At 46.8% G+C, this 15,403-nt stretch overlaps 1 protein-coding gene across 2 annotated transcripts in view; it reads left to right on the top strand.

The window, feature by feature from the left end:
- Capn2 (calpain 2) overlaps window positions 1-15,403 on the top strand; it is a 50,005-nt gene that overhangs the window by 15,989 nt on the left and 18,613 nt on the right. For both annotated transcript variants that reach the window (XM_074048239.1, XM_020153209.2), the window contains exons 3-8: window positions 9,085-9,203; window positions 9,719-9,852; window positions 10,852-11,020; window positions 11,931-12,014; window positions 13,723-13,808; window positions 14,701-14,775. In XM_074048239.1, coding sequence (XP_073904340.1) covers window positions 9,085-9,203; window positions 9,719-9,852; window positions 10,852-11,020; window positions 11,931-12,014; window positions 13,723-13,808; window positions 14,701-14,775 — 667 coding nt within the window. The remainder of the gene's footprint in view (window positions 1-9,084; window positions 9,204-9,718; window positions 9,853-10,851; window positions 11,021-11,930; window positions 12,015-13,722; window positions 13,809-14,700; window positions 14,776-15,403) is intronic.

The raw sequence follows: 15,403 nt of genomic DNA, 5'->3' as shown, positions 1-15,403 counted from the left end.
GTTTCGTTTGTTCACTTCCTGCTAGCACAGGATGACAGGGAGGTGCCTGCCTGGGATAATGTGGGAAGCTGGAGGTGGGGGGCAGGGGTTCAGGGACCTGGGAGGAAGGTGCACAGGAAGGGAGAGCCCAATGGACTGGGCCCAGGAACAAAGCCAGCTACAGTGGAGTGAGAAGGCAGCCAAGAGCCTAGTGTCTGAGGAACCCTGACAGGATAGGATCAGGGCCGATGCCTGGAGGCGAACAGGTGTGGGGGAGAATGCCAGATGGGTGAGAAGCAAGATACAGAAGGTCAGGTCTTTGAGCCAACCAGCATGAACCCTGCATCCAGAAAGACACATCCTTTACAGGGATTCCAGAGGTCCCCACTGAGGAAGGCAGGAAATCTCAGTGCCAACCCAAGCAAAAGATAAAAGGGCAAGTCTGGCTTGCCCACCTCCCGTGGGTGATTTCCTTCCAACAGTGCTGGCTCCAGAATCCCAGAACTGTGACTCTCCTATTTTCCTCCCTAAACCTGCTTTCAGTCATTTTTATATCACAACTTTTAAATCCAAGGGTTCCCTTTCCATGAGTATTTGAAGTCTAAGTCTGATCTCTGTATGTGGAGAGACAGGCATAGAAACCAAGACTAAGCAAAAGTAAGGTTTGTGACAGAAGAGGGCAAGAGACCCCTGAATCCCTATCCAGCAGGCAGCCCCTGATGGACTAAGCTGGGGCTGGTATGGCACCAGGTGGGCCTCTCCCACGTAGCAACAAGACAGGAAATCCCCCCAGTGTTCAGGCTGCTCAGGTCAAGTGTCTTCTGGAAAGAAGCGTGGCTGGCGTGGGGCAGCCTGGGTGAAGGAGTGATCAGTCTTACCAGGCCAGCTGCCAGGACCTTTGCTGGGGGCTCAGTAACCTCCAGGCTGAGCATGGATGTATCCAGCAGCAGCCTGCTGGAGGACATGTCGCTAGCATCCAGCTCCCACCCCTGGGGACTCAAGGAGTCTGTCCAGTGGGCAATAAGTGCCTGCTATGACTCTGCTCTGACCCTTGTCCCTGCCCTGCTCATGTCCAGGGCACTGGACAAACAGAGGCAGTGTCAGGCTCCCAGAGTGAGAAAGGCAGACGAGAGATGGTGAGTCAGAGCTGTGCAGGAGCTGAGCCAGAATTTGTTAATGTTTACATGAGCCTCATTCCTGGGGAACACAGGCCTAACCACACCATGCCATACAAAACAACATACCCTGAAAAGAAAAGCAGCTAGTTCTAAAAAAAAAGACTATCCAGGAGGAAGAGGGTGTCCAAACCCGGAGAGAAACAAAAGTCACAGGTGCTGTCAGAAGCACCGGGTTGGAGCAGGTGGGCCTGCCCATAGCGTTGCTTCTAGAGAGCCGTGAAAGAATCTCAGAGGGAAGGTCTGGTTCTACCAGCTTAGCTTCCTGAAGAACTCAGCAGGCTGAGACAGCTGCAAAATGTACCCCTCAGTATGCAATCCAGCATTTTCAGTGGGCATTATGGGGCACTGGCCATGAGAGATGTCAGCAAGTGGGCTCCAGTATCAAAGTCTGAGAAGCTTACATTCTATGCTTCCCTCCTCCGCCCTGGGAAGTCACTATGTGAATTCCTTTAAAGAAGTCTCTGCACTTGACCCGAGTAGCTTTGCCTTATTTGACCACAGAACATTTTCTCAAGTAATACCTGCTCAGTTCTTGAGGAACTAGTTTCTACAGAACATAGTTTAGGGGAGACACTGGAATGAGTCACTTGATTGGCTATTTGTTATTACTTCAATGTGAACCAATTATTATGAAGGACTTCTATCAAAAATCATAATTTTCATTTAAGAATAACTGATACTAAGCTATTTTTTTAAAAAGGAAGAAAAGTATGCTGATATAATCTCAATTCAGATAACCACACTTTCTCATTTTGGCAATGCTGTGAGAGGAACAAACCTGAGGCCTCATACACATGAGGCAAACTTATCACTGAGCTACCAAATCCCCAGATTAAATCACACCTTTTGAACTCTGTGATATAAAAGTTTAAAAAAAATGGTATCTCAGTGTAATTTTATTTTACATCACTGTTATGATGAGTGAGGGAAATACTTTCTGATATATTTGAGACATCCATTTTCCCTTCTTCTGTTAACCCCATTTATAGCTTTGACTATTTTTTAGTGAGCCTGGCGTTTTTTATAAGCTAGAAAATTTTATCTTTGGTCTGACATCTAAATCACATTTTTCTACACTTTTTTGCTGTGACTTTGCTTATTGTGGGTTTTATTATGCATTTTTTTTACTTTAATGTATTTAACTTTATCTTAGCATTTTTAATTTAAATATTAACTTATCAGCAAAATTTTATGGCTTTTAGATTACAATTAGATAGCCAGTCTGCACCCTGAGATTATAATAGAATTCTCCATTGTATCTTCTAGAACTTTTATGAATTCAGATAAATATTACACTAAATATTACCATAACATGAATATATTAAAATGTGATATAAAAAGTGTACAGATAAGATAAATTGCTAGAATATTTAGAAATATATAAATAATACACATAAAAATACATTTTAATGTATAATAATGTTCATGTATATTATTCCATTTAGAATTCATTATGTTTTGGTTTGTTCTGTTTAGAGGAGACAAGCCCTCTCTATGTAGCCCAGGCTGGCCTTGAACTCGTGATCCTCCTGCCTCAACCTTCTGAGTATTGAGATTACAAGTGTATGCCACCACACCTAACTTAGTAATTTATCTCTGTGACAAGATCAGTTATAACTTGATTTATTTTTTCCTGATGGCTACTCAGTTCCGATTCCATTTATCAACAATTTTATTTTTATTAAATTCCAGTGTTTGGAATTGTTTCTGGACTTCCTAGTCTGTGTCATTTACCTATACTTATATTTATATTTATGTACAAGTACTGTACTATTTTAATTATTGTAGCCATGTAGGTGTTTCAGTATTTGATAGAGGCTGACTCCCTTTTCTTTTAGGATTTTGTTAGATTGCTTGAGACAGGATCTCTCTATGTAGCCTGGGCTGGCCTTGAATTCCCAATCCTCCTGCCTGAGCCTCTGAATGCTGGGATTACAGATGTGCACCACCACACCCATCTCCTTTTAGACTTATTTTTCTGGCTATGATTCATATTTAATTTTCCTTATAAACTTGGGAATCAGCTAAATTCCACATTAAAAAAATCTATTGCTAATTTTACTGGGATCTCATTGTTTATAGACTAATTTGAGAAGAAAAGGCATTTTTATGATAATGACTCTAGACTACTTTTAAAAATAATAGGGTGGATGATTGTCGAAGCCCCTGTGGGCAGGCTCCCACACACCCCTGGGGTTGTTAATAAAGGTCAACAGCAGCTGACCAGGGCCAGTCAGCTAGTCAGAGGAGTCCTAAACACGGTTGGAGTTGAACAGCATGTGTCTGGAGCCTTCTGGAATCAAAGTAGGAATTACAACTGAGCTCCTCCCAAAAGACAGCCTGGATCTGAATTGGGAGCATCTGTCAGGATTCTAGAGCTGGAAGTAGGACTTGTGCAGTGCCAGCCTACGGGAGCTATGCCCCGCAGTCAAGGGACACAGCCAACTGGAGCAGAGCCAAGCTCAGAGAAGGACCCAAGGAAGACATGCCCTAGCCTACCCTCCCCAGCCCATGTGTCCATATGTTCCTGGCTTAATTGGAGAAATTCATAGGTGGTAGTATTTTATTTGCATAAATAAGCTATTTGTCATGATTTGTGATGAACAGATGGTGGTTGTTTACTTGCACAAATAAGACATAGAGTCATTCTGCCTCAGCATTTGCACTCAAAACGGAGCAAGTTGCTGTTTTATGAAATGTTTATAAAATGTTTTATAAACATGTAGCCCAGGCTCCATGAGTCAGAAGTGGTGGCATACACTTGTAATCTCAGCATTCAGAAGGTAGAGGCGGGAGGATCACAAGTTCGAGGCCTGCCTGGGCTACATACATGCTGTTTTATAAAATGGAGTCACTCGTGGCAAGCGACAGCCGAAAGCTAATGTTTTATACAATATGGAATAACTTAGAGCAGGGCACAACCTGATGTCCATGCACAGATAACCAAACAAAGATCGACTTTGTACCTGCATGACAACCGGAAAGCCCACCAGGAGAAGAAGGCAGGAGTTTGGATGGTTGGAGGTACACAACCGAGGCGCGCCACGGTCCGGATAGCCATTTCACCCTCCCTTCTGCCAGTTTCATCTTGTATGACTGGAGTGCAGAGCCAAAACAAACGCACAGGGGACATACTAGTTGCTAAAGTCCAGAGTCTCTTACAGATGTGAAAACTGGAACTTCTTTGTTTTTTCAAGCCCCAGTCATGTGACAGCATTCCAGGAGAGGCCTCAGTCATTGAAGTCACCCTCTGGGGCTTTCCTGCTAAAACCAGCTAGAGCCATAAGTTCTTTGTAGTATTTGAGTTAATCTGGTTATCAGGCCCCTCCCGAACAGGCAGGCGGTTTTATCCAGACCTAGTTGTAACTCTCCCAAACAGGCTTTGTTGAGAGACGTGGGTGGACTTCTCCAACTAGGGCATCTGTCCAGGAACAAGTCACTGTGTGATTATCTAGAAGATAGGTGTTTCCATCAATTCCTTCAGGGGAGGTAGACTCTAACCTTAATGGGGAGAACCAAGGACTTGAACACTCAGCAGGGAAGGGTGGGTCTGCGGCTGGTGAAGTTGTATAATAGAAACGTGCTCGTGGATGTGGCCCGTCCACTAGAGTGAGCACTGCAGATGCTGACACAAAATCGGGTCACTTCTCAAGGACAAGGGTACTAGGACAACATCCTTTTTGAATCAGGTGAATTCTAAATTACACCAGTTTATTTGCCAAAATAGATCAGGTAGGTTATACATTAAAAGCTTTAATGCACAAGCAAAGGTGATGAACATTCACGAGCCGGGGCCTTTGGGGTGAACCACCCAACCCCTAAACCTGTGTGCCAGCTATGAAATAGGGTGCTGAAAGCATGAACCCTGAACTGTTCTGTGCCAATGAAATGAAATGATACTGAAATAATATGAATGAAACATTTAGTACAGGGCCTGATACATCACAAGCCTTTGTGAATGCAAACTTCTGTAATCTCTGTGCAGATCTTGTTTCTGGAAAGCTTCTGTGAACAGATATTCAAAGAAATTAAAAAAAAAATTAGCTGAGTAACGAGCTTCCCAACTTGGTTCAAAATATTTTGCTGATTGGCATGAGAGAGAAAGTTAAGGATACAAGTATGAAGTAAGACTTCAAGTGCTTCCACCTTATTGGAAATCAAGACATTCTTCTTGTGACCGCTAAGGCTCCCTCACTCAACTCCAGAATTTGGAAAACAGCTTGAATCTTTGACTATAAAATGCATATAACATGAGCTAGGCTTGGTGGTGTGTGCCTACAATCCCAGCACTAGGGAGGCTGGGGTAGAAGGATCTTGTTCAAGGCCAGCCTGGGCTATATAGCAAGACCCTGTCTCAATAAAACAAAACAGAAAATGCATATAACTTGGATCCTTTTGCCCTCTGTGATCTCAGTATTATTGTCTTGCCTGTGCAACGACAAACCTTCCTTTTCTCATGGTGAATTACCCTGTATTAGATAGGTGACATGTTTTAATATTTTGTGAACCAGTGGGTATTAGGTTAATAAAATACAGAATTTAAAGGAGCTGCTAGTACATTCCTCCCTAGTTTTAAATTTGAATTACAGTTGGTTGTTCCCAGTGGGTCTCTCCTTAGTGAAAAAAATCAGTCACTATCAAGGTATTATTGTGGAGGTTTTTTTTGTGGTACTGGGGTTTGAACTCAGGACCTACACCTTGAGCCACTCCACCAGCCCTTTTTTGTAATGGGTTTTTTTCAAGATAGAGTCTCAAAAACCATTTGCCTGAATTGGCTTTGAACCATGATCTCTGCCTCCTGAGTAGCTAGGATTACAGGTGTGAGCCAGTGGCACCCAGCAAGGTATTGCTCTTAAACAAAACCTAGGATTTGGACGCACGACCTCCCATTTTTCTACTCCATAGACTTCTTGAGCTTTATCTGCTTCATCCCAGAAAGTGATTAAAAATAACAATAATCATAAGATTTATGTGAAATTCAAATAAAAGGTGTAAAATGTTCTTTGTCGACTTTAAAATATTACACAAATGTTCTATGTTTTAAGTTGCTGCTGGTGCAAAGGACATAGGCTAGACGTGGAAAAGTCCAGACCCTGCCCCTTCCAGGTAACTTAGTCTAGTGCACAGTTCCATCACCCAGGGAGCATCCTAGGAGCATGAATCCTTTCAGAGGAAATAAGTTAGCAAGGAATGAAGAGACAAGAGACCTCCCACCAGGATAGGCAGTAGGTTTGCTTCTGGGAAATGAAGGAAGAGAGCAGAAAGCCATGAAACATGGCCACTGACTTCTGGGTTGTGGCAAGAGCACCCAGGACTGGTGGTGAACAGTAACCTGAGATAGGTACACAGATCTAATATGAACATTGACCTAGATATATGACCTACACACAAAAAAAAGTCCCACTACTGCAGCCAATCCTTCATGCATTTGGTCAGAGTCATTGACCCCTAAATAGCAGTGTGGTCAGCTGTGACCTCCAAGATTATAAGAGCAATTGACTGGTCCCACAGACATACTTTATGTTGTATACATATGCCTGATATAAAAGCATGGGTTCTTGGGACCAAGGGAAACAGAACAGGGAGGACATTGAGATAGCCACTCTGAGATCAGACAGACCTGGGCAGCTCCTAGGAGGATGCTCAGGGATTTGATGGGAAATTGTATAGGAACTGTAGGAGTAATTGATTCAGGACTCCTATTACCAAAATCCCACTAGCCTTTCTGCCTGTGTGTGTTGCGGACAGACTCAAATCTAAACAGTTCACAAAAGTCCTAGAAAATCTCAAATAAGTTGAATGACAATAAGAATCTCAGGCATGCCTGGTTCCCAAAGATGTACTAAAGCCATGGAATGACCTGAGGTTTGAGGAAGAGGATTGGATTGAAAAAGAGGCTTTGATGACCCCAGCACACCTGGTGAGCTGGGCCTGAGGGATGGAGAGTATGATATGGTTGGAGTGGGAGAGCAACAGATGCTCCAAAAGGTGGGAAGGTCATCTGTCTTTTTGATCACCAGGTGTATATGAGCACCCTGTGGAAATTAAGTGGAAAATCTCCTACAGATTCCATCCCCACCATTCAGGGACTCATCAGCTTCTTCTGCCTAGACAGAGTTAAAAATAATCACTGCTAAATTTCTCCTCTGATTTCATAGCCTCAACATGTCAGACAGTCTCTAGTTTGGTTTTTATATGGCCTCACTGACCCCGAAGGTTGCTGCTGAGATCTGACAGGTCTCATTTCCCTTACCTGGAGTTGTTTGTTGGCAGTGCATGTGAGCTCTCTAAGCCTTGTTATACTGCGTTTTAACATGGAGGTGGGCGCTATTGCATGGAGTAAGTGAAATAATGAAATTAACATTCCACATACAAAGCACTCAGTTGGTAATGGCTCTTGCCCACATTCCCTTGGCAGTATAGCAGCACGAACTTGCAGCCCTGCATCACGGGTAAGGAAACAGGGAAGTTATCACAAAAAGTGCAGAGGCAGGTGTGACTGGCTTCAGGTATAGCTTGATTCAGGGACTCAGTAATAGTCATTGCCAGGACTGGTTTCTCGCTCTACATCTCTCAGTCACTCTTCCTTTGCACTGGCTCCATTTTCAGAAGGCAGCCCCTCCTCAGAAGCAGGATGGTATAACCCAACAGACTATGCATCTTTATAGACTCAGTATAGAAAAGGGCACCTGCCCATTCTCCCAGAAGGCCCAGTTAAGGCTCTCTACCCCTCATTGACTCTGGCTGGGTCACAGCACATTCCCCAAGTCTTCCACTGAAGCCAGATGAATATTACATAGGTTGCCCCAGGCCTGCTCTGGAATTGGGGGCAGAGCTAATGCCACCCACCACACTGAAATGTGCAGACTGAGACTGCAAGGAGGGCCTCAGTGTTACTAGGAAAGCAAATGACTGCTGAGTGGAAAACTACAGGTGAATTCATAGCACAGCATCACCCACACAATTTCAGGACTAAAAGGATCTAACTTCCTTTGGTTACCTCCTGAGTAACTAGGGAGGATTTGTCTCCACTCAGCACAGATTTGTCATAGCATATCCGGGCCTCAAACTGCTGTGTGTAAACACATCTACATGTCAACAGGACAATCTAGTTCAGGAACCATCAGGATGCTAAGAAGTCAACCAAAATTTGAAGGACTCAGTAAACTTTTAGAAACTTGACAATTAGTAAAAATAAATCTGACAATGGATTAAGCTCACTGAGAAGATTTCTTATTATCACCATGGGACTGAAGAAAACCTCCTCATCCTCTTCCTAGCCTCAGCCCCTTGTTGGTATTTTGTGGAAAACATGATCCCTCCCTGCAAACCATCCTGTGCTGTTGCTGAACCCAGTTGCTTATAACTGCCAGAAATGATCATGGTGCTGGCTGTGCTGAGCACCTGCTGTGGGCGGATGAAGGCTGCGCTCTTTACACATTCCATCTGCACAACTTATACTCCTGTGGTCACGCTGCCTAATGACATCCACTCCTTGTCTCTGAACCCCTCCTCCAGGGAGTGTGCAGCATTCCACCCCTTCCCATCCATCACTACATTTTCTCCCTCTCATCAAGCTCCCCTTTAAAGCCTCTTTCCACAGGAGCCTCTGCTGCCCAGTCAGGTTCATTCACTCCACATGTCACAGCTCCTGTGACCAAAGACACAGTTCAGCCACCCAGAGTTCTGGATCTTCCAGGGAATGAACTTCCCTTCTCTACTTGGCCACCGACCCAACAAAACATTCCTTCCTCAGTATTGTCTTTAAAATAGCTCCCAAGCCCTCTGACCTCACACTAGGATGAGGAATATAATTCTGCTCTTCTGGTCATGGATTGTCTTAGACTTCAAGTCCCCCGAGGCAGCGATGAGACAACCTTCTCCAGGTACTGAGACCTGATCAGAGCTCTTTACACTGTGTCCTCAGGTGATTGCTGGCTGCTGGCAGCCATTGCCTCCCTTACCTTGAATGAAGAAATCCTGGCCCGAGTGGTTCCCCTAGACCAGAGCTTCCAGGAAAACTACGCCGGGATCTTCCGCTTCCAGGTAACCTAAGGGATGACACAGGTTTCTTCTCAATGGGTCTAAATTCCTTGACTGAGTCCCCTCAGTCCCTGGTGTCAGCAGGCTCGTAAGACCAGCGCTGTTCTGCAGAGGAAGCTCCCAACCTGCCCATGATGTGGGAACCCCCCCACCCCAATAGCCATGGGGGGCCTCAAGACATGCAAAGAGGTGGGTGGAGTTGGATGTTCAGGAAGTCATTCCCAAGGTTCTTTTTAAAGTTGATTATTTGAGGCTTGAGATAAAATGTTAAAAATTTCCTCCTTTCATGGTATTAAATGAGAAATAATATGTTTAAAAGAGACACAGGTAAGCCTCTGTCCTCACTTGCTTCCTGAAGTCTTGCCTGCCATAGAAGACTGAAGGGGCATCTCCTCCGAGGATGGGCTCAGAGGACCCACAGCAAGAGGCAGGGAAGGAGGTAGCCAGAGGTGGCTGAGGCTTGGAGTCCAAGGGCTGCTTCCAACGCCTCCATGTCCCTTAACCCCCTTGTCCTGCAGTTCTGGCAGTACGGCGAGTGGGTGGAGGTGGTGGTGGATGATAGACTACCCACCAAGGACGGGGAGCTGCTCTTTGTGCACTCAGCCGAGGGGAGTGAGTTCTGGAGCGCTCTGTTGGAGAAGGCCTATGCCAAGTAAGTGACTGTGTCCTCCCCAAACACCATGACCCCTGCTGCCCTGGGGCAGCTCCAAAACAACAGGGGCTCTTCAAGGACTATTTTGAGGGGACTGCCTGTTCTATAAAAGGGCTACTTTGGCCCAAATTGAGTTCTAAATTCAAGGAGCTACTGTAGGCAGGGTGCCTGGCCTCATGATGCACTGATCAATGACAGCTACTGCCATTTTTAGCCAAATGCACTGGGAAAAGTTATGGTGCTGATTGTGCTGGTTTTGAGAAGGAACTCTGCCACCTTGGCAGGTCCTATTACATTTTTATCAACTGTAAGTAGCAGAGTTTTGCTAATGGGGAAAACTGCTCACTATTGAGTAGGATGATTCCTTGTCCAGGAAATATGGTGACAATTGTTTTCTCCATACTCCTTTCAACTGCTTTCTGCTCAGCTTGTCCAGAATTGAGCTTGTTCCAGGCCCAGCATGACAACCCTCTCCAACCTCAGCTGGCCGGGCTGTGTGTAAGGCAGAAAGTGGCTTTCTGTTCCTTACAGCCCTGTGCCAGGAAGGGTTCACATCCCCAGCAGAGAGAATCTGGGGCCCAGAGCTCAAATTCTAGAGTTAGAAAGTCCCCAGAGCCCAGCATCAGTAGTCAGGAGCCAGGAACCTGCTTGCGCTATTGAATTGTTGTCTTTTACTTTAAGCTGTAAATGCCAAACAGCCAATTAACAGACCTTCCCTTGCGGGTCAGGATGTAGAAAAAAATCGATGCTGGAGACCGAATCAGCTTGTCACTTAAGTCCTATCAACTCTAAGGTTGTGTGGGTACTTCCCAAAGTGCCATGGAAATGGTGACTGTGGAGATAGACTTTGCCTTCCTGGGTACCCCAAAAAGAATGAGAGCGGAGGGTCCCATGAGCTCCAACCAGGGAGGGGCACAGGAGTGGGACAGGGTGGTACTTTAAGGGATGACAGTACCCACTGTGTCAGTGATAGTGGCAGCATGCATTCCCCTCTTGTAGGGTCAATGGATGCTATGAAGCGCTCTCGGGGGGTGCCACCACCGAGGGCTTCGAGGACTTCACCGGAGGCATTGCTGAGTGGTATGAGTTGAAGAAGCCTCCTCCCAACCTGTTCAAGATCATCCAGAAGGCTCTGCAGAAGGGCTCTCTCCTTGGCTGCTCTATCGACGTAAGTTGGTGCTGTTCTCCTTAAAGTCACCCCAGTGTGCTGTAGCTGAAGGGAGGCCCAGAAGGTGCCTGAGGAATGCGGCTGCCCAGACTGATGACATTAAGTCATTCCTTGCCCACCATGTTGCTCCTCGCCTGAAGCCAGGGGTTGCTAGGCAACAGCCCTGCTGTATGGGGTGCAATTGGTGGGGTGATGGAGCCTCCAGCCCTTCCCTCCCCAGCCCATTTCCCATTCTAACCCTGCTTGAATCACCCCTGCCCCAGACCACAGAGCTCTCTGCTCTCTGCTGGTCCTGACACCTTCTCCACCTACAGGGCACAACCTTCCCCTCACTCTGTCCCAGGGTTGATGGGCGTTAGGGAGGACACTGGAAGGAACCATTTTCTCAAAATACCTTTGGTGGCAAACCTCCCAGGGGATGGGAGGTGAAGGATGTTTTGTCCCCCGGAGTCTCTAGACAAAGACCGCGCCCAACAGATGGGAAAGTCATTTGAACTCGGGCTGGAAACGATCCCAGCCTATAAGCCATGCAGCTTGGACTGAGCCAGACCTGGGAGCATGGGGCGATGAGTGCATCTGGCCCCACCGATGCTGCCTGGATGTCTGTCCTGAGCCCCTAGGCCGCCCGAGGGCCCTCTCTCCAGGGTGCGCCCCTTCGCGCCCTCCCCAGCCAGCAGACATCTGTGAATGCGTGTGCACCCTCTCCCAGAGGGTCACAGGTCGCCTTATTATCTCTGGTGGCTCCTGGCGGTTCAGCATCTGAGAGCGGCATCGGGCTCCTCAGGGTGCCAGAAAGCGCAGCTCTGCGCCTGCTCCCCGGGGTTCGATCCCTGTGCCGGGGTGTCGTTGTCCCTTTGTAGGACGGGAGTGAGCCCCCGCGCGGCGGCGACTGACTTGGCTGTGTTTGCAGATCACCAGCGCCGCGGACTCGGAGGCCGTCACGTACCAGAAGCTGGTGAAGGGACACGCGTACTCGGTCACCGGAGCCGAAGAGGTAACAGCGGACGCAGAGGACGGGGGTCCTGCTCCCCTAATGGTGGTTGCCCAGAATGCGGCCCCGCGTTCCTTAAGTTTAGGCAGTCACGGGATCACGGTCCCTGCCCCAGCCCGCCCCGACCCGGCGCCGCACTGCCCCCTGCTGGCGGCAGGGGAGGCTCCAGGCATTCCGTCCTGCTGTAGAGTTGCAGTATTCTCTTTACCAGTGCTTTTCATCCTTGTAATACTTTTGAATTTGATCTCACAAATTCCAGAGTTCAAGCGTGACTCTGACTTTTGTCAGACGTGTGGTCTGGCAAGTTCCTTGGACTTGCTTCATGTCCTCATACTTAAACTGGAAAGAATAATATTATTTGGTGAGGTAGTTGTGCTGATTCAACCAAGTTATCTGTGACATGCTCACCTGCCTGACATTGTATGCAAGTGGGGAGCTGCACTTCCTTTGCTAACGTTATTACCATAAATGTTACTGAGCAGTTCAAGTTCACTGTTAAGTACCAAACCCAGACCTGACTCCAGGTCCTCTGAAAGTCCAGTATTCTTTTATTTAACTTTCATTCTTTCTTTTATTTTTTTCATCCTTATTTTCATTTATTTTTAACTAGGGATCAAATCCAGGGCCTGCATCTGCTGAGCAGGTGCTCTTCCACTGAGCAGGTGCCCCCAATCCTACTAACTTGGTTTTTTCAACCACCCACCACATCTTTTTTTTTTTTTTAAGAAAAAGCAAAGATTTATTAAGACGCCATTGAAAAGGAATAGAATGATGGGCAGCTTTGTTGAGGATCATAGCGCCACACATCTTTTTTTATATTGACAATTTTCAAGACTACAGAAAAGTTGAAACGACAGCATAATAAACATCCAAACCCTATGGCCTAGATTCAACAGTTGTCAACATTTTGCCACATCTGCTTTATCTGTGGTGTGAACTTTTTATCTGAGCCTTTTGCAAGTACATTACAGAGGCTATGACCCTTCACCTCTAAAAACTTAAAAACTTACTTATTAATAAGGACATGTTCTTACATGAGTCCATTGCGGTCATGCCCAGTGTTACTTCATCTAATATACAGTCCACAGTTACATTTTCCCAGCTGCTCAAAATGTTCTTTCTAGAGGCCCAGTCTCCCACCCCAACCCCAATCAGGATTCAGTCAAGATTCACATGCTAGCTGGGCCTGGCGGAGCAGCCGTGGTCCCAGCTACTCAGGAGGCTGAGGCAGCAGTATTGCTTGACCCAAGAGTTCAGGACTAGCCTGGGCAACAGGCCAGTTTTGAGATCCTGTCTCAAAACAAAACAAGATTCACATGTTGCATCTGCTTGTTTTCATCCATGTTCTTTCAGCAAGGGGTATAGCTTTTCTGAGCATGACAAAAGTACATACTATGTCAGTTAATTACCAAGGTGTATGGGTGACGTGCCAGTCACAGACCACAGAACAAGTGTGTTTGTACCTCAGGCTGATAACAAAGATTGAAAAGCCCCATTCCTCCAGGAACTAGATCCTGGGAGCTTTAATTTACATTTTCCAAAGCTGGGCAGCAGGGAGGGGTCTGGGGGTCAAGCCCCCTCCACCCTTCATGATCCTTCTTCACACATGGATCCACTCCCCTTCACTCGTGCTGAAGGCAGATTTGGGTCTGAGTCCCTCCAGGCCTGGCTGGCACTCAGCTTCGCCCTCTTCTTTCATTGGATTCTTCAGGTTGAAAGTGCAGGAAGCCTCCAGAAACTGATCCGGATCCGAAATCCCTGGGGAGAAGTAGAGTGGACCGGCAAGTGGAATGACAAGTGAGGCGGGTACAGGGTGTGGGTGGGCTGGAGGTGCATTCTGCTAGGAGACCCTGCTAAAATGGAGAGAGGAGACACCATGGTGTGCTGAGAAACAGGCTCTGAGGGCACCGGCCACACCAAGTGGGCCGTGGGCAGTGGCCCTTGGAAGGTCTCTGCACGAAGACATTACTCCAACACCCTGGAGTACGTGCATCCAGACCTACGTGCATCCTTTTCTTACCTCATGGTCCATCCCTTCCCCAGCTCAAATCCACCCTGCTATTGGACCTCCAGGGAAAAAATGCATCCTTATCCCCTAGGCTACAAACTTTGTACCAAGAATATACCGTGTCCCTTTGTTGATCTGCTGTTAGGCCTTCAACTGTTTGGGGTAAATGCTTGATTGAGCTTCTCCCCCTGGGTCCTCCTGCCCTTTCCCAGACTGGTACCTTGAGTTCTTCCACTGCTTCCCTGGCCTGTCTCAGACAGCCTCAGTCTCGGCAGAAGAATACCTGCCAAGGCTTCCTTCCAGGTGGACTGCAGAGGCTGGGATGAAGGGCTCCTTGTCGTATTTTCAGTTGCCCCTTAAAGAGTTGCCAGGCCCATCTCAGCTTGGGCAAGTGATGCTCCTTCATCTCTCACTAATGGGCTGTGTTTAGTTTCTGAACTCTTCCTTGCACCATCTTCCAAGAGAACAAATCTTCTTGCCTTGCTCCCTTGTTTGTACCTGCACAGGGTTCTGATCTCTTTCAAGTGCTTTGTAAACACTTCAGTGGGCCCCTAAGCCAGCTGAGGGTGACTCCTCCCTTTCTGGGGTCTGGGTCCTCAGAGGTGAGAGTGGGAGTCCTGTTCCTCAACTTTGATGGGTTTCAGGGAGAAGTCACCATCATACACTCATTCTGCTTTCCAGCTGCCCAAACTGGAACACTGTCGACCCTGAGGTGAGAGAAAGGCTGACCATACGACATGAAGATGGGGAATTCTGGTAAGAATAGACTCCAGGGAAAGATGCATCTGGAAAATTGCTAACAAGACTGTTGGCCAGAAGGACACATCAGCATGGGCTTTTGGCTTTGTTGTTTTAAACTCACTGTAAGACCTTGAACAAAAAAATTCTTAGGGCTGAGAGGCATAGCTGAAGTATAAAAACTCCTGCCTAGTCAGCTTCAAGACCCTAAGTTCAAACCTCAGTACCACCAAAACAAAACAACAAAAGGTCTTAAACCTCTTCAATTTGTCCATCTCAACTGTGGGGTTGACAACCTGAGCAACTGTAATGTTCAGACTCCAAGAACAAACAGTGGAAAGATGGGGCCTTTCTCCCCTACTTCCTAGAGTCATCCCAGCCCCTTAAGAAGAAGGACCCTTAGTGGGCTGCAATGGACTCATAGTCCGTGTGTGGGGCTCTTTGAGGATTATCTACTTGGACACAACTCACAGTTTACCCTCATGTTGTCTCCTCTGATATTCATGGCTCCCATTTTTATAGATGAGAGCTCTGACCTCAGAGAGGGTTCAATGCTTTGATCAAAGTCTCCAAGCTAAAGAGTGACAGTGCCAGGACTGGAATTTGGGCCTTCTGATTCTGGACCTGGTATCCACCATTGGGCCCC

This window comes from Castor canadensis, chromosome 11 (assembly GCF_047511655.1).
Source record: "Castor canadensis chromosome 11, mCasCan1.hap1v2, whole genome shotgun sequence".
NCBI lineage: Eukaryota > Metazoa > Chordata > Mammalia > Rodentia > Castoridae > Castor > Castor canadensis.
This window is presented reverse-complemented; position numbering and strand designations above follow the sequence as displayed.